At 40.6% G+C, this 22,894-nt stretch overlaps 1 protein-coding gene across 1 annotated transcript in view; it reads right to left on the reverse strand.

Moving 5' to 3' along the window:
- LOC118233036 (cadherin-12-like) overlaps positions 1-22,894 on the reverse strand; it is an 89,682-nt gene that overhangs the window by 17,593 nt on the left and 49,195 nt on the right. The window contains exons 3-6 of the mRNA XM_035428341.1: positions 18,388-18,682; positions 12,104-12,223; positions 9,677-9,844; positions 7,501-7,685 (exon numbers count right to left, since the gene is read on the reverse strand). Of these exons, the coding sequence (XP_035284232.1) occupies positions 7,501-7,685; positions 9,677-9,844; positions 12,104-12,223; positions 18,388-18,682 (768 nt within the window). The remainder of the gene's footprint in view (positions 1-7,500; positions 7,686-9,676; positions 9,845-12,103; positions 12,224-18,387; positions 18,683-22,894) is intronic.

The raw sequence follows: 22,894 nt of genomic DNA on the forward strand, positions 1-22,894 counted from the left end.
ATGTAAATCTCTGCTTTCCAATAGGATAGAGTTGGGGTGTCCCCTAAATGCTTGCTACATCCAATCAAAAAATAAATAAATAAATAAATAAATCCTTGGGTGTAATTTTCTCATAGAAACACATTTACTTTTTTTAATCATACAGAACATCATTTGGTCGAGCAGTGCATTCAACCACACCACATGCACGTGTTCTTTGTATCAGATTTTAATTAATGTTGCCTGAAACTCTAAGCAAGGGCAATCGTTTATACAATGCGACTAAGGAATAATACATTTCTCAGATGCAGGAATCAATTTCTTCTCCTGGAAGTATCAAATTTCATCAGATAAGGGTAGTGCACTGTGAAAATGCATTCAATTTCAAGGGCCGTACACGGATGTAATCTTACGCCAACCAGCTGGATCAAAGTGCGATATAATTATGGAAAACCTTCTTGAACCACTGGCGTAAGCAGATTTCAAAAGTTTCAATTAGCCATGCAATCAGTCTATGAGGTTAAAAAAAGAAGACCACTCTCAGTGCCAGTTTCACACTTAATGAACCCATTCTTTTAACCAGAGGGTGTTATTACAAAATCATGATGAGAGTGTTAATGGTCGCAGACAGTGGAAGGAAGGTGACCAAGGGTCAGCACGTGGCTCTTTGTTCAATTAAACCCGACCCTACCGTACGCTCACCACAGCAGCTCTCAAACGCCCTTTCTCTTTTAATAGAGCACTCAATCCAATGCGTTCTCTGTGGACCTCTTTATGAGGCCTGGTAATCGTTTTCTTGGCCTGAAAGGTCAGAGTTTCTACTGATTCAGGTGGGGCAGTGTGTGTGTGTGTGTGTGTGTTTGTGCGTGCGCGCATGTGTATGTGTGTGTGTGTAGGCACATGTTATATTGCATCACAGTTTTTTTGTGCTGTAATAATCAACCTGATGCATGCACTCCTACTGATCTCAGTCCTATGCCTATATCTATGCATGTGGCAGAGAATCTGTACTGTATGTTGGGGTAATAGATCTCATGCCTCACTGGAGGTCATCTGTGGAACCTAGGGATATGGTGGAGTGCAAAATGATAAAAACGGAAAACTAATCGACGTGGTTCTCTGCACTTTATTCAATGTTCTTTTTTTATCACGAATGCAATTTATGATGCTCCTCCTTCCAAAACCAAAAAAACAGTATTTACTGTAAATTAGGGTTTGTGATCTCTACGATCACAAATTGGTGGCCTGTCCAGGGTGTAAACCTGCCTCTCATCCAATGAACGCTGGGATGGGCTCCAGCACCCCCCGTGACCCTGCCCAGGATAAGCGGGTATAGATAATGGATGGATGGATGGATAGGGTTTGCATCAGATGTTTATTACATCCAACCAGTGTAATACAACTCCCCAACTTCCTTCCTGTAAGTACTATTTATAGTACTATTCATAATGAGTTTAATTAGGAGCCACAACACTTTTTATATGGAAAAAAAAATTACATTCTTCATGTGCACTGATGATGACTGCAGTCTCATGAAATGTGGCCCATTGTCTCAACTCATTCAGGGGGTATGAATGAAAAAGCATTCTTTAACTTCACAATCATTTAATTTAATTGAAAAATCATTTATAAAGATGTCTTTGTTGCTGCAATTTTCATTTCAGATGCTGGAATTCACTGGCTTCAGTGTACCATGTGGGATTAAAGGTAACAGTTCCGTTTTTGTGGCCTGTGTATCTTCAGTGCAGTGACAGTACACCTGCCATTCCTGGCCCCAGAGAGGAGATCTTCGATATGTAAATGCAGATTCTCTTTCTCTTCACATGGATATGCAGAAAACCGTGACTTCACATCGAAGGCACATTAATTCAGCTACCCATTTATTTTATCTAGGCTGTTCTGTATTTATGCTGTTGTTCATCCAGCTCCTATAATGATGTAAGGACTGGGAGCCATTTTGGATCAATAACGTCATTCTTCTCTTTGCTACTCAACTGGAGAGACGTGCACAAGGCTCTCTCTAAGGTCACAGGCCTAAAGAGAGTGAAGGCCTCCCTGTAAAGGAATACGCAGAAAGATGCACTGTCTCTCTTGGGTTATAGCCACGATTGGCTGTTTAAAACTCAAAGTAAACGTGTTAGCTATACTGCAAGCAATTTAAAGAAATGGATCCATCAAGAGATCAATTTGTTTACTAACTTTTCACTTGCTATCGTCCTGAAACATAGCAAAAATGTTAAGCGCGTGTAGTCTATGCACTTTCCTGCGACATCGAGCAAAGTACAGGTTTCCGGCTCCTGCAAAGACGGAAGAAAACCAAGATGGAGACCGGCTTTTTCTACGGACAGCGTAACGGAAATCCAGAGCCGGTGGCCAAGTCCCTTGGACAGGCCAGCACTACATCGAACCATCTGCACTCCCGCAGTAAGACTGACAAACATCCAGACATTAACTAGCTTTGGAAACTTCTGTTCGTTCTTTGTTTTCAATAAGTGTGTTATCGATTGTATGTAACGTGTTTAGATAATATCACATCGCTCGTCCGTTAGCTACAACTGCCTACCCTGCCTAGCTAACATATCGATACTCTATTATGAACATCATCTCACAATCCGCCTTCCTTTTAACTGAGATCTGTGCATGCATTCCCTCCTGCACTAATATATACTCAGTCGATATATGGTCTCGTATATATATAATGCAAAGGTGCACTGAGATTAGCTAGACGTAGCTAATTTCAGTCGCCCTTTGTACACACAACCCTCCTGATTTTCAGGCCATATTTTAGCAGCACATGCTAAAAGCTGATTCTTAATTTAGCTGCAACAGAGGAGCTTTTCCCTGCACCACACATGCTGGTGAATACACACGTGGAACAGCCTAGTCCCCTTTCATCCTTCTTTACAGTATTTAGCCTTTAATAATTTAGTTTAAATGTTTGTTTATTTGTGTGTTTGTTTTATTAAACCTTCAATCTGATTATTATTTGGATAACTGCTTCAGCCTACCACCTCAAAGAGCTTACAAGCCAATACCTGAATTTGCAATAAAAATTACTAATTCAGAAATGCAAAGTGTTTGTTTGTATGTTTGTTTCATTGTGTTCCCAATTTAATATTTTCCAGAATATTTGGTGTATTTCATTAATGACATATTTTAGACTTTGAACCAAAATAGGATTTGTGATTGTTATAGTGATTAAAAATTTATATTGTACAAATGAATTGCATTTTTATATAAAACCACAACACCAGGATTCAGACTTCATGGACTGTTAAACAGAAACTCCACTGCTAGCGCCTAGGGCTGTTGCAAAACAAGTCTAAATTAATTTCATTATGAACTGGGGTCATCAGATAAGATACAACTTATTCTTTTCTCCCTATTTGGAATGTCCAGGACAGTCTTGTCATGGCAACCGCCAATTTGTAAAATAAAAGCCAAGCACGAGCTCTCCTGCTCTCCCCTCACTTTGATAATGCCCCAGAAAGTGTGAACTGCACGATCTGGATTGGGCACCGGACCCTGCGTCCCGGTCCTACAACCCGGATCAGTGTCCCAGCAGGATGGGCAGCCCTGCAGCCCCCGTTCGTCTGATCTCGCCGCACGCGCTGTGCCGTAGGTCGCCTTGGATGTGAGCATCCTGCTAAATAAGTGCAGTTTAATGTAAAACAGAAAAGCGGTCGCCTGAGGGCGAACTTCAGCGCGGCGTGTATCTGGAAACAGGCGTTTAATTCCGCCCCCAGCTCCTTCCCTCATTAGGACAAGCAGAGGCACTGCCTCTTGCTGTTACCATAGGCAGGGCTTTGGCAGAGTGCTGGGGGGTTATTGGGGGTGATTGACAGAAACAAAAGGACACCTATTTGTGTTACTGGTGGCAGTGAACCAGCAGCTTAGAGAAAATCTGTACAGATGGTCCCCACCTCCAGAACCCCGTGCCACCCCCACCCCCAGCCCCCGCCCCCGAGCCGTTGCCGGGATACTCTAATGCATCGGCGCCGTCGCCTATCCCGCCCCCCGCTGAGCAGCGCGGCTCTGCCTGTCGGGGTGTTATTTCTCTGAGGCTGGCCTCCCGCCGTCGCTGGAGTTCCTCCTGTCTCCGCCACCGGCTGCCTCCTCCTTCGTCTGCTTCCCTTACAAAGGTCCCGAAATAACTCCCTGTCTCTGCGACGCGGGGGGTGGGGGGCTGGGGGGGCGCGGACCGGAGCGGTAACGTAGGAGTGCGCCGCTCTCGCCCTCCCGCGCTTCGCTTTCGCCCTCCTGCGCTCTGCTTCACCCTCCTGCGCTCTGCTTCGCCCTCCCGCGCTCTGCTTCGCCTCAGTCCTCCACCGCACCGCGGCCCACCGCACCGCCGGGCCCCTCCCCCGCCGGCCGCTACTGCCGGTGAGGTGCCGTGAATCCGCCGGAATCAGATCCGGTTTCCTGAGCCGCAAAAAACAGAGCAGTGCTCCTTTGATGGTTAGCCAGGCGAATGGGACATCAGTCAAACAAGACCAATTGCCTTGACTTTTCCAAATCAGTCAGCGCCTGGCAAACCATTGGTTCCTTCCACAGTGGATCGCAGAATATTTTATTTATTTTCTATTGTGTTACTCGTAAGGGGAAAGGACATGCTCTCATGTAATTGACTGCACAAGTAGTAATTCGTTTTTTTTTCCTTTGTGAAAGACAGTAGTTATTTGACAGGTTTGCACTGTGATGCTTTCAGCTGATGCAACCATGCATGGCACCATGTTGTGTAAGGCAGGGATCTTACGGCTCATCATTTTGGGTCACAAGTTTCCAAAGGCTAAACCAGGCTACTTTAAAACAGAATTTACACTTTACACTGCATTAAAGAATGCCGCTTCAGGCAATATCTGTATCAAATGTCATGCTGACCAATGCTGAAACATGCAAGCAGTGTAATGCAGTGATAGCATTTTTTTCACTGATAAGGCAATGCCTCTGTCCGTCTCAGCAAAACAAAATGGTAATGGGTGGGATATAGAGACAGCAACAGACATGGACAAATCTAACCTGGATCAGGTTTCTGAAATGCCAACTCCCCTTTTTTCTTCTTATGTTAGTATTCCAGCTGACTTTTATTTACAGGTACATCTTCCCACACCACCCCCCCCCCCCCACCCCCCCCCCTCCCCACCCAGAGACCTTACCTACCTGTGCCCCCCCCCCCCCCCCAATTCACTGGTTCTGAGAGAGTCTCTCTATCGGCGTAGTGGGAAACAGATAATAATCCTCTGAGCCCAGTGCTTTGTTAGATCCCCTTACCACACTACAAAGCTTTGCCAGGCCATAGACCAAGCAGAACCATGGATCACCACCTCAGCAAATTTTACCAAAGCCTCTTCCCAATCCCCCCCGACTGGGGAATACCAGGCAGGGAGGGTTGGAAAACTACCTGCCTCCCGCCCCAATCTCCCCCCTCAATATAAGGAGTCTGAAAAGTCACCTGGAGGTCTCTGAGGACTGCCAAACTTGGAGCAAAGCTTTGCAATGTAAGAACTTGCAAAGGCCTGGCTCACAGACTCTTTGAAAAGTTGAAAAAAAATTCAGTAATCAACTGTAATGAAAGAAATGTGATCAGCATAGAAAAAGTGGCACACACATCTATATTCTAAATCATATTTAAGGATTAATGTATGAATATGTCGTTAAAGCACATCACTGTACCCCCCCCCCCCCTATCCCAGCCAATCAAACTGCTACGAGTCATGGCATACAGTATGTTTGAAGAAGCAGATCATTTCAAATGAGAGCATCCCCTTTTGCACTGCAACATTTAACCTCATCTCAGATGAAAAAAGGAGTGCAGGTACTTGCACTGGCTCAAAAAGTGCCATTCTAAATCAAGTGGGCATACACAATAAAATGTCCATTGTTAATTCAACTCAAACATATGGGTCTAACTGGGACCATAAGCACTCTGCACGAGTTGATTTAACACTGAACATTTTACTGTGTACCTGGAACAAAATAAAGAGATAATTCCTTCCCAGTTTACTTATATCATGTATCAAATGTTTGCTTTTCTCATAAAATGAGGTATGAATGATGATTTATTCTTTTTTTATTTATTATGTTTCCTTTATCCTGATTCAGTCTGAGTACAGTACTGTATTTCAGCTTTTGACATTGCATGTTTAATATGTTTAGTTTCAGGAGCAAAAATAAAAAACACTGTTCCAAAGAGGTTCATTTTTAAGGGCTGGTTTATCTTTAGATGAATTATTTTTTGCGTTCTGAGAAGCACATCTTAAAATAGATTTAATACTTTATAATATAGCTAATTAAAGACAGTCTCAAAAGGACTAAATTCATTTATAATTGCACTGCTTCTTGTCTCCTTTTATGACCTAAGTTTAATTTTTTAAATACTTTTGATCCATATGCAGTATCACAGTCCATGATTAAAAAAAAAAAAAAAGCATGAAATTGCTCTCTAATAACACCTAAAAGCGCCGCTTTCGATAAAATATTCTTTATGACAATTTGATGCTATCCTGAAGGAAAGCAAAAATAGGAATTAAGTGCTGCACCATGTTGGAGTAAACCAGCTTTCGCGTAAAAATAAATAAATAAATAAATAAATAAATAAACAAACAAATGTAGCCTCCATGCTACCCACGGGAGCCCAGCACTCAAACATATTTCAAAAGCTTTTATCGGTGAATCAGCACAACAGTACTGCCATTTATCTGAAGACACCAGATTTTCAGAGAAAGTCTCGAGATTTATGGCTGTCACATCCGGTTAAGAGGCAGCAAATCTCATTTGGTTGTGTAAATTTATTTCTTTGTATTTTTTTGCAGAATGTCTACATTTGTCTTTTTGTCTTCAAGGACTAAAGCTATGTTTGCTGTGATGCTTGTGTAACTTTGGACAGGAATGAGTCTTTTTTAATATTTTTCCAGTTTGGCATTGTTATTTGTTTTAGCTGTAACACACCTTCAAGGTAAAATATAATGGATGGTTGGATGGTCAGTGGGGGTATGTATGTCTGCATGATATCTTGCCTTAAAGTTAAATTTTGCACTTGTTTGGCGCTGAAAAGAACATTCACTCCTTTTTACTGTGGAGGGGAGATTAAGTCAACATTTGTCCTTTGCTTTTTGAAAATGGAAGTGCAGCCACAATGGTTTAAATTAGTTTTGGTAATTGCTAAACATGCCAAACTGGGTTTGTGAAGAAAGAAAATAGCCGTTGATTGAATCCAAGCCAATGACTGTCAGCAGTTTCAGGAAGGTCCGCATTACTCACTACACACTGTTAGTGTTATTGTTCATTATTTTGAGAACAAATAATGCAAACTGTAAATTTCTGTGTCTGTGAATAATTTCTGAAGACAGAATTTGCAAATAAAGGGCTAGGATTTTGAAAGGCGAGCATGCAACAGTGGAAAAGGGAATTTGCAGCGATGGGACACTTCCGAAAATAAGACCATCACAACAGCAATGCAGCAATATAAAACCATGTGAAAGAGTACAAGAAGAGCATGCAGAGGCTGGTGCATAATCATACCTTTTTAAGGAGGACAATCCCTTCCTGGTGTTCGTTAGTGACGATGTCAAACATGTGGCCCCCATCTCCGGGCACTATGTAGTACTCCACCTCTGCATTTTTCCCGGTGTCTAGGTCATGCGCTTTGATTCTACCCACGGCTGACCCCACAGGTGACGATTCTGGAACTCTAAGGTGAAATATACCTGTCATATGACAAACGAGGCACAAGGATGTGCGTTAAGACCAAATAAGGACCACTTTTCCCACAGTTCTCTATGCTTTTGTCCTGTGAGGATTATCCCTTCACAACTCTCACTGTTTCAGCCTTTCATGGACTGCCTTTCCCACAATTCATTGCATTGGCCAATTCCTACAATTATTTATTGTCTTACAAGGCGTAGCTTTCCACGTCTCTGTTTCAGGATCTGCTTTCCTAAAATTGTCCATGTTTTCCTTTAATAAGACTGTATTTCCACTACTAGAAGAAAAGCCAATACAGTAAAATGGCCAATATTAATTCAACCGTAACAGAGTACATATCAGTCCAATAGGCACTCTGTAAAAGTTGATTTAACACTGACCATTTTACTGTTTATGCAAGTCTAGAAGGGCTAAATGGCCGGTTCTCATCATTATCTGTTCCTATGTTCTTAATCGTTGTACATTCCCCCAAATTCTCCCAGGTATAGCCATGTAAGGACTATTTCCCATGTCTGAGCTTAAAGAAATGCCTGGAGTACTTCCGTCAGACCCAAAGCAAATGCTTGGGTGGATGCTCTATCCATTTGTATAATAAACGCTAATGCTAATTCCAAATGCTAATTTACATGGGGCACATTTCATAAATTACAATAAGTGCTTTCCCAGGGGTTTGTTTATTTATGTGCTTATAATTGCATTTCGGCGAGATGTTGGTGTTAAGTGATGAGTAAAATACTGACCATTACTGAAGGGAAACAGTATCCTCAATACTCCTTAACCTGATGGTATGACCTAGACCAAGCAGCACTGCCCGTTGTACTGCAATCACTAACAAGCACAGTATAAGCATTCCTGTGCAAAAGGGCTGACACAACATATAAACAGCTAAATGGAATCGGGATTACGGGTTCTGAAGACCTAAGGAGATAAAGAGAAGCCCATCTGTACTGTAGAGTGAATTCAGATCGCATTATGTCAGGTCAGCTCATTTGGATTTTGGATACTCGGATAGTTTCAATTCAGCCAGATGTCCAGATATTTTTTGGTTGAGATGGGCGAGTGTGAAAAGTAAGGCTAAAGCACACAGAAAAGAAAACAACAGCCAACAAATTAGGTCGGAGAGCTAATGTAAAGCAGTAACCGTGCCTCAGTTTATGTGACATAGATGAACTTTTATTTATTTTTTAAATTTTTTTTTTACTTTTATCGCTGTACCATTTAAAATTCCAATTGAATGTGATATGTTTACTGGCATCAAACTGAAATTGAAATAACATTTGATCCTGTGCATTATACTAGACTTCACTGCATAGTGTTTGTATATATTAAACTCACTCTCAGATAAAATATTTTGATGCTACCTCAACTCGAACTTGGTAAGATTTAAATATAGATATAGTTGTCAACATATATTGACAGCACTGTTCATAAGTGAAGAAACATTAAAGATTTAAAAGAACAAAAGAACAAGTTTTCAAGGAAGTTAAAGGCCCAGCATAAGGGTATGGTGACTTTAAAAAAGGAAGCTTTTTTATAAGCTTCAGGAGTCCTGACTTACTATTTGCCTAATGGTGTATTGCATATTAGCCATGGTAACTAAGCGTGCAGTTACATTGCTATTTACATAACATGATTCTGATTTCCCACTGCATCAGAGTGGATTATGGAAAAACACAAACTGTTCATGAAAGTTGCCTTCAAGAAATCCAAGACCATTTAAGGACCACATTTTTCTCAGCCTTAAATTAAATGCCTGTGTAAAACTCCCCCTGAGGTCCCAACAGTGTGTGTTATTCCATTCTTGTTCATTGTCTGATGTGTTCAGGAAAGAGACTGAATCTTGCTCTTAAGAACTGATCCCAACTAAATCTGAATTAATATTGTAAGATCATCAAGGAATCTCAGGAAAATCAGCCCCACCCTTGACTCACATAAACACACACCCACATGCACACACACACAACACACAAAGGCTGTTTTAACACAGACATACTTTTTGAGAACCTGGGTGGGTTGTCGTTGAGGTCGCTAAGGGTGATGTTGACGGTGGTCGTCCCTGCCAGGCCCCCCAGCTGCCCCCCCATGTCCTTGGCTTGGATGAGAACCTGGTAGATTTCCTTCACTTCTCTGTCCATGTTTGGCAGAGCCGTCCGGATCACTCCTTATAGTTGGGTCAAAGCGGACATGAGAGAGAGAAAATAAAGGAGGGGGGGGGGGGGGGGGGGCAGAGAAAGGCAGTGTTACATCTTATTAGACAGCCTGTCGACTTTGATGAGAATGGTAATGTGTAAATTATCCAGGAATTAAGATTTGAGAAGTGCAATCATTAAGAGGCGCACACACAGGGCTGCAGAAAGGAGCGAGATCATTGATATTCAGTAAACAAATAGTCAGATATCACGCTTCCACCCCCCAAGAGAGCACATGTTTTCATGGAAAGATCCAGCCTATGGATCTTCCTTGCAAATATTGAGAAAGGGACAAAACAGGATCCTTCAAAAAGAGCTCCAAGCAGCACTGATCTCCCAGCTATGCTCTTATGCTGCACATTTATTGTGCGCTTTCAAGCATGTCAGATTTGATCTCACCAAGATCATCAGTTCTCTGTGTGCCACAGTGAAAAAGATTTTTTTTTTGTTTTGACAAAATTCTCATCTGTTTTCTTTTTTTTCCTCTGCTGGGGGACAAAGCCATGGCTCAAGGTGAAGAATGGCATTTCTTTTGTTTTCCTCCCTTGTTTTATCCCGTCCTTCCCCATGCAAAGAAAATCTCATTTTCCAATTTCAGGTTATTTTTAATTCATTTCATTTATTTATTTTTTTTTAACAAATTTACATTTTATTAATTTATTTTCTATATATCTCTTTTTTCAGGCTTCTGCCACTCATTGTATCACATCTGTGTATCAGGACACACTATATATGATGCCGTTTTTGTGCAGTGTAGTACTAGTTGTGCGATGGCATTTTATAAACTGCTTACATCTCTCTTAAAACTCCACAGATTCCCCTGAAAAAATGAATTATTTTGCCCGGGGTGTTAGCATATTGACTACTGTTTCGGGCGAGTGCTGGGGGCAAGTGCTGTTGATATGAATCTGCGGGCTGAAAATAGGAGCAGTGCAACAAGGCGTAAGAGCTCCTGAATTTCATGCGTTATTTATTTATTTTTAATCCTGCTGGGCCCCAGCCATATTATGAAGTCTACCTGTAAAATGGGAGCAATATAACGTGGAGTTTTAGAGCACTGGGCTCTTGCTGAGAGATCAATCTGTGTTGTTAATGACTCTGGTAGTCATTTACACAAGCTTTAATCCTGTTTTAACGGAGCAGCCTAACTGCACTGTGTAGTCGTAGATCATCATTATTATCGTCATTATTATTATTTATTAGACGGATGTTCTAATCCAGAGAAATGTACTAAGCCATCATGGGTGGATAAAGTGCCATAATTGCACGCCCTGGGAGAGAGCAACAAAAACAAGAGCATACTGCAGACACCAAACTGTAAGCTTAAAAATATATTTTACTCACGCTCAAAAGCAATTTTTTATTTTAGACAGGGCTCATAACACCGTGACCAACAAATACACTTTAATGCACATATACACTACATGGCCAAGAGTATGTGGACACCAGACATCTAACATATCATCCAAAATTACGGGCATTAATATGGAGTTGGTCCACCCTTTGCTACTATAACAACATCCACTCTTCTGGGAAGGCTTTATACAAGATGCTGGAGGATTGCTGCAGGGATTTGCTTCCATTCAGCCAGAAGATCATGAGTGAGGTCGTGCACTGATTGAGCGATTAGGCCTGGCTCGCAGCTGGCTTTTCAATTGATCCCAAAGGTGTTGGGTGGGGTTGAGGTCAGGGCTCTGTGCTGGCCATTCAAGTTCTTCCACTCCGTTCTGGACAAAACAATTTCTATATGGACCTTGCTGTGTGCCTGGGGGCATTGTCATGCTGAAACCATGGAATGGGCCTTCCCCAAACTGTTGGGGAAGCACAGAATTGTCTAGAATCTCATTGTGTGCTGTACCATTAAGATTTGCCTTTACTGAAACTAAGGGGCCTAGCCCAAACCATGAAAAACAGCCCGCCAGACCAAGGGATGTCCAGATAATTTTGGTCATATAGTGTATCAGATGGTCATACAGTTTGTAGGAGCTACAGTGCTCTGAATATAATTTTGTTACAAATTTACATATTTAGTTAGCAACCAATTTCCAAGGACTATGTAATTGCATTCATGATTTATTTAAGACACATCTAAGGACACAACTTACTTGAATTTGTTACAGAAGGTTCCAGTCATAGTTTTCCTTGATCTGACATCGATTTCTGTTGCAGTTACAGAACCCTTTATTAAATATCGCTTGTATCCAATCGTCACACAGCAGTAATGTGCTTACCTGTCCTAGGATCAACAGAGAAGTATGGCTGTCCATGTAAGATGCTGTATACGATACGTGCACTGTTGCCATAGGTGGGGTCATCTGCATCAGTGGCAGTCACTTGCATGACGTATGTACCTGCATGGCACAGAAGAGCAGTTTTAACAGTGAGCCACTTCACGTGACTCGTCAACTGCACTAAATCAGTGCCTCCCTTGCCAAAATGCAATATACTGAAATATATTGTAAATATTTCTAAAATGCAATCCTAAATATATTTCGCAGCATTGCAGCACTGGAAAATCTGAAAGCAGAAATGATTTTCCCATTTACTGTCAAGTGTAGCAGTATATATTCATATATCTAATTTCAATATATTTTTGGTATATTCTATTTCAGTAAGGGATAAGTATGTTCCAGTGACAGACAGACATCCTAATGTGTTGTTCTCAATGTCGTATATACTATTTGAAGTGCACTTGACAGTTTTGGACATTAACACCTTTAGCTCTATCACTTTAATTAAGAAGGACCTTGATGGAACAGATTTCCCCTACAAACATTTAGTTAAAGGAGATGGTAACAATCAATCAGGATTTGATTTTATCCCCTTAATTCAAATCTTCCCTTTTAAATGAACGTGTAAGTCAATTTAGGCAGTTTAGGTAGTTTACGAGATTAGCCTTGCCACTTTGACTGAGCATCATCATTTCAAAAACATGGTAAATTGAATTGAATCTGCGGGCATGTAGTTTGACCTGTCACAGTTTATAAAGCTTACCAGTAAACACAAAAATACGTACTCTAAATAGACTGTAATGGGCAATCTCTTCTACAACAAAGTCTGCCTTCACCAACTGTTAAAATTGTATTAAACAGAAGAGAGAGGCCAAAGCCTCAATCTTCTTAAAAGATTGGCATTCCTCTCAGCACATTTCTGAGATGCTAAATTGTCCACTGAACAGACATCGTGAAGTTGATCAAATAATTTGTTTGAGCAAAAGAGGAAAATCTTTTAAAAAAAGCAAAAGCAAAAATCAACATGGTTTGAAGAGTCTGAGTTATACAATGTTTGTGCAGCCATGGGGGAATTGTTACATGCGTATCTTAACAGAATCAGAAGTAATGATGTGATGGCAAGCCAAAAGTGATTTTGAATAAATTAAACATTCCTCTACAAGACAGGCTTGTTTGGAGGAGTTCCAGTTTGAAAACAGCATGCAAGACTCACATGCAGTTTTTACTTTACAGGATTAGCCATTTTCAGATACATTCTCCAAGGTACTGTTGTTTTTGGTATAGTCTTTGAAGAGCTGCTCCGTAACTTTGGTCAGTTTCTTTCAAAGTACTTTCAAAAGACCTTGTGCAATCACTTTTTAATATACTTTTTAAATGTTCATGAAGCCATGAGAAGAAGATGCACGCTTACTTTTCCAAACTTCTAAATAATAAATGGGAAAATAATAAACATGTTGCGTAAATCGCTGTCAGAATGTGATCAGAAACAAGGTCTTCATTGACAGATACCAATTCAATAAATTAATTAATAAATAAACAAAAAATAAAATAAATAAATTTAAGGTATCAATAGTATAACAAGTGATTAAATTGTATTTGGAATGAACAACTGTGCTCTGTCAACAACACCACTGTAAGTCTGGAAAGCCAGCCCATTTAGGCATAATTAAAGTCAATAGATAAATTAATGAACACCATTATGATTAGAATATGCCTTTTAATGTCACCCATTAAACAGCAGCCGTTCAATCAATGTGCAGACATCATTCACAATATCAGTGCTCTATGACTGGGGCTGTCCCCTGTGAATACTCTCTGAAAATGAACTAATAAAATGGTGTCCATCAAATAATAAATAAATAAAATAAAATATGCACTGGACAGCAGAACACATAGAGTATAAAGCACAGTTGTGCCTCAGTTAATGACTCTTTAATGGGAACAAGGGCATTTCATTCTCAGCAGGAGCAATGCATCCATTGTCCTTCCATACATATCCTTCTTTCTCTATAATCTCCAGCTCACCTCTTGCTATACTACTTCCCTTCACTAGCTCCCCCTGCCAACCTATGAATGAACTGCATGATAAACCACCACAGCCACCCATTTCTTTTTATTTTTTACGCTGCAATGTTTACAGGAAGTCAGAAGTTCTCAAGTTAATCAGTATTTGGGTCAGTGATCATCAGTCTCACCACGCGTTCTCTTCACGCATCAGTCATGAGTAAAGAGTAAAGTGTAAAGGTGTTCCAGTTTGCCCACCGCTTCAGGGATACACAATATTGTGAGAGAAGCATGCAATTCTTTATGACATATTATTTTTTCCCTGTGGGGGACTCTTTTGCCCAAGTTAAAAATAAATTATTTAAAAAATAGCACTTTAGATGTAAAAAAAAAAAAAAAAAAAAAAAAACTGAAAAAGATGTTTAAATTGAACATGGCACTAATGTCATCCTGTTCTCGTAAAGTTGTAGAGTGTAATTTGGTCCCAACATATTGATAACTGAATATCAGAATAATAACAACATTACCACATAACATCAACATAACATAATAAGCTTGTAGCTTGTCAGTGCTTGTAGCTTATCTTAAAAATTTACAGAACTTGCAGTGATGCACAAGAACATGCAAATTTGGTGATCTAAGTCGGGAGAGAATAGTAGATAATTTTAAAATGAAATGTAATGAATTTTAACCTTTGACACTTTTACCAGTGGTGGCTGGTGATAAAAATGTACTCCTGTGGACGGAGATATTTTTTTAAACGCCGGTCGTGTGCATAGGATTTTTTTTTTAACGTAGGGGAAAAAAACTACGTTTTCAGAAAAATCCGTATACGTGTGGACAGGGCCTCATACTATTGTCTATCTGAAGCAACCATTTAGAGAGCAGCCTCAGGTCACCTGCTTGCCAAAAGTTGAAAGACTTACATACACACTCATTTGGCCGGCGCCCTTCACCCAGGAAGTAGGCTATAATCACACAGAAATTAACCAAATACAATTTGATTTTGGAACCAATTTTTAATGAATCTGACAGACTACCAGGCACATTGTATGAGTAAACAATTTTTATTTTATAATTATTTCGCATTTAGGGGGGCGGCGCCCCAGCGCCCAGCATTATAGAACCGCCACTGACTTTTACTATGGAATATGCACAACAAATCCAAACATTTTTGAATACAGGAAATCAATCGATCCTTTTAAAACTCAGTTGCTTTTTACATGCATGGAATTTAATTTTCTATAAGCACCACACCATCAAAAAAAAGAAAAAGTTGAAAAAGGCCACTGCTTTTTATATTCCAACTTGGAACCCTCAGTCATGTACATGAGGCCATCTCATCACTGCAACGTCCTTCTGCGATTCTTTCCGCTTTCGCGTGCGTACTGCCAGCCACCCCACTTCTTTTCACCCAACTACACCAGGGACCGGCCCTCAGTTCAGAGGAGCACATTTAACGCTTGCACCAGAGGAGGCGCTCTTGCGTGATGAGACTAACCCGCCTCCCTGAGTAGCAATACCGCCAGTTCTGTGCTGCCCGACGGGGCTGCCAGCCACAATCAGCACTGGCATGGTCAGCCTTCAGTAACCTGACCATGGGATGCATTACTACCAAGAACCTTATTAGCCACCTGGATGCCCCATTTCTTTTCCAAAAAAATTGCAATTTACTTCTGGGGGATGATTCGGTGGGCCTGGAGGGGTGTCAGCTACCAACCCCGAATAACAGTAGGCAACTACCATGGTGAAGCCCGGCAGTGCAATGTGAAAATGCAATGAGTAGGTTGTGCTACTGATAACCAGGAACCAAAAGCCCCCGGCAACCTTTTTTCCATCATTGTAATGGCTTTAGATTCAGATCTATTGCTCATATTATACTGGCCTGTGATAACACATGGAGCTACTGTACGGTACATGAGAAATGAAATTACTGCAGACGGAGAAGGAAAAAAAAAATACAATTCTCTGCGTGGGATCCTGCAGCTTGGACCACAGATGTTTGCCAGTGCGTTCTAGTGATTTGCATAGCCGCCCATCAGCGCTGTGTTGACAAGCTTGTTAACAGGACACATGCTAGGCATCAACATATTTCACAGGCAGACACTGAACTTCCACAGTGACTACATCTGGAAGAAAAAATAACTTCCACCACTTACAGCAGTTCACCCAGTGCATGCTAAAGATCAATGCTATTTCTTTGTTTTGCCTTCTGTAGACAATTTGTAAAGGTGATGAACAAATGATTAGGTCTAGTGCTTCAGTGCGGCCTAAAATGACCGTTGCAGTCATACGAACATTAATGTAATTGAAATGAAATCTGAAAAGCAGTGAGTAATGGGATACAGACTGGAAGAGCTAAATGAGCCCCAGCGCATGGAACCAGTTGGGGACAGCGGTTTTGAGACAGGGATGAAGGGACTATAGTGGAGCTAAAGGCCATATCCTTCAGTCTGAAAGGCCTTGTCGCCACAAACTAGTATTTTAGAACTGTGAACAAAGACGGCATTGACGAGTGTGTGGGTGTGTTTGTGAGGGGAGGGAGGGAGGGATGGAGGGCAAGTGAGAGAGAGATAAATTGCATCAACAATATCCTTTTTGTAATGCACCTCTATTTAAATGGTCTGTTATATTTTGGATTTCCTTAAATAAATATTTTTTTTAAATGGAAAAGCTTTGGCAACACACATACATTATTTGCATGAAAATTCATCAAATTTTCAATTTATGAAATGTGCTCTAAAGAACAGAGAGGGGCAGAGGGAGAGAGAAAGAGAGAGGGGGAGAGATACAGACAGACAGAGAGAAAATGTCTGTAAGAAAGAAATACAGCATGCTTTTCACTGGAGATAGTCTGCTGATTGTTGGTTGGAGGCTATTGTTACTAAGAAAGCTATCTTTATACCTGCTGAAATTACCCCTGGATGATCTGCAGGTCTATTAAATGCACACATATTTCACTTCCTTACAGCCCACTGCATGAACAACATCATCAAAGCCTCCAGTCATCACACGATCCAGTAGCAAGCTTCCCCCCAGTGATCTCAGCCTCATTAGATGTGATTATATTCTGTGATCTGAGGCAAAGTTGTTAAGCAGGGCAGGCTGGTGAAAACTGAATTACTTACAGTTATGAAATAATGATAATCATAATAATGGCCCCGGCTTGTGACAATAAGCAGGACCTGGGTCCACTGTGATTTGTAAAAGAACGGCAAAATAAAATGAAACTAAATAAATAAATAAAAGTCCTAAGGCATCTTTTCAACTTAACGGCTGCATGCAAGCAGATTTATGCAACAGCACATGCACAACAGCATTACCGTCATTTTAAATTATATCCCTTATAATCCCATTTAATAACAAGGTTCAGGAAATGCTTACCAATGTTAGTTGAGACCGCTGTCTGCACAATCTGTATTTTACAATGACATTTAAGTAATGTTTTTCAAAATTAAGGGGGGAAAGTGCAGGCTGGTAGAGACTCAAAGCAGCTGTTTAATGAAGCTGGAAGGGAAAGCAGTACCAGAAATGGGCCAGATGCACTTAGAGAAAATATTCCGCTTAACCTAAATGAGCATGATGCCGAGCTTAAATGTGATAACTTTCAGGAGAAGCACTGAAAGTCACCTTGTCTTCTGTTCAGCATTGGCCTAGCCAGGTCACCGCCCAGCAGTGAGATCCTTTATTTTTATCTGTCCGCGGGGAAACTGATATTTCATTCAGCCTGTGAATAAGGTACTATTAGTCTTTGCTTTGTTAAAGTGCCTCTCCATGCAGGGATATCACACAGAGTTGCATAATGGAGAGATGGATATGCCGTAGATGGATATGGTTTGTATTTTGAAATAGATTCTAAGAGGCCATGTTATCTACGCAGCAAAAAAAGCTAAATCATCTCCTTTTTGAATATAAATACTTTGAGAGCTAAATTAACACACAACTTTTTTGGGGTCCCCACAGTGATAATGGAAATCCCCTCAGTATGGCTCAGATTAAAGTAAATAAAGAATAGCAATAAATACTCGTATATTCTGTCGTGTGCAAATTAATTGTGTGACTTAAATTAATAGAAAGTTTTAAAAAAGCCAAAACAGTCGAGAAAATGAGCAAAATTGTTTTTCCGCTGCTAATTAAAAACAAGCAACACTTGAATTCGAGTAATTTGTCAGAAAAAGAGTACATCGGAGCTGCCAATGACTGCAATCCATAATTTTACCATAAATTCCAGTGTGTAAGTCACACTCTCAAAGTCACCCGTTTAAAAAACAGGACCCTACCTACTGGAGACATCTCGGGGACACTAGCAGCGTACGGCCCATCCAGGAACCTGGGCTCGTTGTCGTTTATGTCCTGGACCTTGATGATGAACTCGGACTCGGGTTCCAGGGGCCTGCCGGAGCGCAGGTCCACGGCCTGGGCGCGGAGCGTGTAGAAAGGCTTCATCTCTCTGTCCAGGCTCTGCACGGCGTGGATGTCCCCCGTCGTCTGGTCGATGGTGAAAATGGAGCCGACTCCCTCACCAGAGAGGGTGTATTTCACAATGCTGTCGCCCTTGTCCAGGTCCGTGTGAAGCTGGTGGGGAGATGGAAGGGTCATATGAGTTTAATACACAAAAGTCCATTAATAAATACATAAATAAATACATTACTGAATTTAAAGGATTTACATTCACTGGGCTGTACAGTAAACTGGTGTAAACTAAACTCCATTTACAGTACGTCCTTATTCAACTCCACATACCTGTCTAATTGGTCTGAACAGGGAACATACATTTACCCATAAATTTTCTGAATTGTAGATTGTGTATTTTTTCTTGTAAAATCTATTTGTTTTATGTAATTTCAACAATAAAAAGCTTATTGTGTCATTTTCTTTCATTGCGTATTGTCTGTTCTAGCACACACTGGAAAACTCAGACAGGTGCTGAATTCTGCTAATAATTAATATTAATAGTCTTCAGACTGTATAGGCTACTTTAAGGATCAACATTTGGTATGAGCATACAGTTCATAGAGGGGTTGTTAATTTCTATGATGATATACGCGGGTCTGCTCAGGTGCACATGTTCCATTACACGGCATTTGAATAAAGTGAATCTCTTTAGCTAAAGAGATTATGATACTCTCTCTCGCTATGTAAACAGCACGCACTGCGATAACCTGGACTGGACACGTTCCCAGGTATTTGGGGTGAAGTCCCGGAAGCAAAGAGAAGTCATCAACTTCTCAGCTAAGTTAACATCATCAGTGTTAAGGAGAACTGTTTTTGATAATGTGTTTGTTTATTTATTTATTTATTCATTTGTCTATCTATCTATCTATCTATCTATCTATCTGTTCTGGAAACCGCAAACCATTTAATTTGTTAATGTCAGTATTTATCCAATTGTAGAAGAAAAAAAAAAGGCTCGTCCCCTCATTAATTGCGAGGGGAATATCGAACGATCTTAATTAAAAATTCCATTAGGCCAACGATTGTAATCCACAGAATAAAGCCATTCATTACCAGGCCAGGATCACAGAACTTCATGCACACAAGAAAATCCATCAGCTCCCGCTCAGCGGGGAAAAAAGTTGCGTCTGTTTGCAGAAAAGCTTGGGCCCATTATTAAAAAGGAGTGCTCAAGTCGATGAACAGCATATATTAACTGTTCGAACAGTCTTTAAATCTCTAGGCGCAGTCCTCCTCACAGCCACTAGACATTGCTGCTTCACCGTAACTTTACAAATTGTGATCGGAATATGCAAAGAGTACAGGTAGCGTGGGCAGAATATGAAAATTATGCCGCGAAACAGGGTGTCATTGTTATGTGAAATGTGAAAACAGAAATCACCCCAATTCCTAGTGTTGAACTGGGACCCAAATTTGCCTTCAATGCAAAAAATGTGCTAAGGTGCGCAATTGGCTGGACTGAGGAGTGAAAGGAAGTGTGTGCTGAAATAAAAATTGGACTGGAATTATTCAAATGAGAGTTTCTTTAACCCTTTGGAGACTAGGTTTTTTTTTCCAAATTATAAATCATTGTTCTAGAGCATTGGTTTCAATTACCAGTAGTGACTGTTGCATCAGCATTAGATATAAATATGAATGTATCATGAAATAATAACAATTGAAATGATTTTTGAATATTTTTATTGAAATGTTAAAGACTAAATTTTTAAAAAAAACTTTTCAAGGCTCTATTGTTGTAACTGCATATAGTTATCATGCTGTTCCTTAAAAATATATATGAATTTCAGGTGTGTATATTTACTACATAATTTATCTTCCTTATCATACACTATTGATGCTGGAAGTAAAGAGATTTACTTTTTGGTAGGCAGGCAGCCAGCTAGCCAGTCATTACCAGTGTGCTGTTTTCAGTGTTTCTCACGTTAGCACGTTAGCTAGAATTTCAGAAGCAGATAAGACATTCTGTTACGTAAAAAAAAAAAAAAAAAAAAACAACCAGCTTGTTCGAAGTAGAATCCTGTAATTGGAATCAGCCATGATATACATTCAGTATATAGCTTATGTGATATAAGCTAGGAGATATATCCTTAAAATAATGGTGATAGAGTGAAGGTTAGTGAATCCTAAATAGTGGAGCAATTGCATTGTAAATAACTGACTAAAGTGAACCAAATTCACTTATAAGCAAATAATTAATGTTAATACCATAGCTTTCATTCCATTTGCCACATGTTTCAAGTTTCAATTATATTCAAATAAATCATCATAACAAGCTGTGGGAAACATACTCAAAATAGCACAAATGACCCTGCCCAGATCCACAATGAATACACAAATGAGATGCCACCATTATACGAACAACAGCCTTAAGGGTAACAGGCCATTTTCAGAGAAGTAAGGGGTGTTTGTGTACACTCATGAAATCATTTCCACTCCCATGAATATACAGGAACCGTACATAATGCCAGCCCCCCCCCCCACCCCCCCCACCCACCCCCACCCCCCACACCCCACACCCCCCCGACAAAAGGTATCACTCTACGAACAAGTCAGTGATGAAGGCCGGCACTTGCTGTCGATGGGGGAGGGAGGGTGTGTTTGCCATAATATACGCTCTGTGTGAAATCGTGCCCAACCTCGCCCTGTTTTTAGAAAGGTGAGCTCCTTCTTTCTCCTATCACGCACTCTGCAACCCGCAGGAGGGAGAGAGAAAAAAAGAGAGAGAGAGAATGTGCCCTTGCACTCTGCTGAAGCTGAGCCTGGTGATAGATAATGATCAGTTTCGCTGTTCTGAGACCATCGCTCTTAGCAGTGCTTTCATTCTACAGGTCTATTCAGGGTGGGGATGGCCAGAGATCCTCGAGCGCAGTCTTCCCTCCCAGTCACATCTCCCCATTATCCCCAGCCTTGGAATAGCTGCGGGTCCTGAATACAGATGAAGGCCGAATGATTAAGGTGGTAAATGCATCCAGCCCGCTCCTCCAAAAGGCCGTAACTGGCCTGCTAATGGCTGCGGGTGCAGGGCTGTGTGCCGGAGTGTGTTGGGCATGTGAGGTGAGGTGCTGGGCACGTACGCCGCACTGCTCAAAGCTCCAGGGCTGAATCTGAGTAGGAGCTGTGGAGATTTCAAAGAATACTAGCCAAGAAGCTCTCCCTCGCTCTTTCTCTCTCTCTCACTCTCTGTGTACGTGTGTGTGTCTGTCTATATTTCATATTCATAGCAGTGATGGGGTGTAGGAATCGTTTGCTAGTTGAGTGCACTGCATTAATAACACAGATTGAATTGTGTTGGAAACAGTTCTGATCAGATGCCACTGAAAGAACATTTGATGGCTATCGATAGCCAGACACCATTTGGAAAACACTGTGTAGTTTGTCGTACCACTCCCCTGTATCTCTGCCTGTTAGCCCCTTTCATTTTGATCATTCTCACTGTTATTTCCAAAATTGAAAAAAAGGCCAACAGCAGACAATTTTTATGTCTTTACTTCAAATAAATAAATAAGTAAACTTGAAGCATGATTTGGCTTTTCTGACATCTGGTGTCCCTAGCTGTGTGTGAGTTCAACAAAATCTTTAATATTGAAATATTAATATTGAGATCACTTCTTAGTTTTAAGATGGAACTAAACCCCACGCCTGCTAAAGCATTCTGTCCAGACCTGCCTGTGTGTAATGTCATGCATTGTGGCTATTCTCTGAGCAATGGTCTCCATTAAGTAAATGCCAGGGATCACTTTCCAGCCCCGTCCAATATTCAGAACTGTAAGACTACAGTAAAAGCCTTGCTGCTATCACCTCACCATTTAATACTAATAAGAAAAAGACATGATAAATGCAAATTCTTTTGGCTGGAATGAAGCAGATATAATATATATAAATATAAAAATTTGTAATGAATAAATTAATTAATTCCAGTACCTAAATCACCGTACCCACTGTGGATTTTGATTATTAGTGCAAACTTGAACCACTCTGGGAACACAAAAATATATATATTTGGTTAATGCTGGTCTTTACAACAGATAATAATAATTAATTATTAAAATACATTTAGTTTTGCACTCACCATTGGTGTTATGATTTTTCCCCCACAAAAACTCCCTCACTGAACTAGTAAAACTGTTCAAGGAAGCACAAGATGTTTCTCTGTCTATTTTGCAGTGGGACGGTGTTGCTACTATTCTGCAACCAAGCAAGACCAGAGTGAGATAATGAGTGTCGGTCTGTTACATCATGATCAGATGCCAAACAAGGGGATAGGTTTTGATAGAGGTTATACATACGCTGGGCCAAAAACAAATAAATAATAATAAATAAATAAATTCTGCA

Source organism: Anguilla anguilla, chromosome 8 (assembly GCF_013347855.1).
Source record: "Anguilla anguilla isolate fAngAng1 chromosome 8, fAngAng1.pri, whole genome shotgun sequence".
Taxonomy (NCBI): Eukaryota; Metazoa; Chordata; class Actinopteri; order Anguilliformes; family Anguillidae; genus Anguilla; species Anguilla anguilla.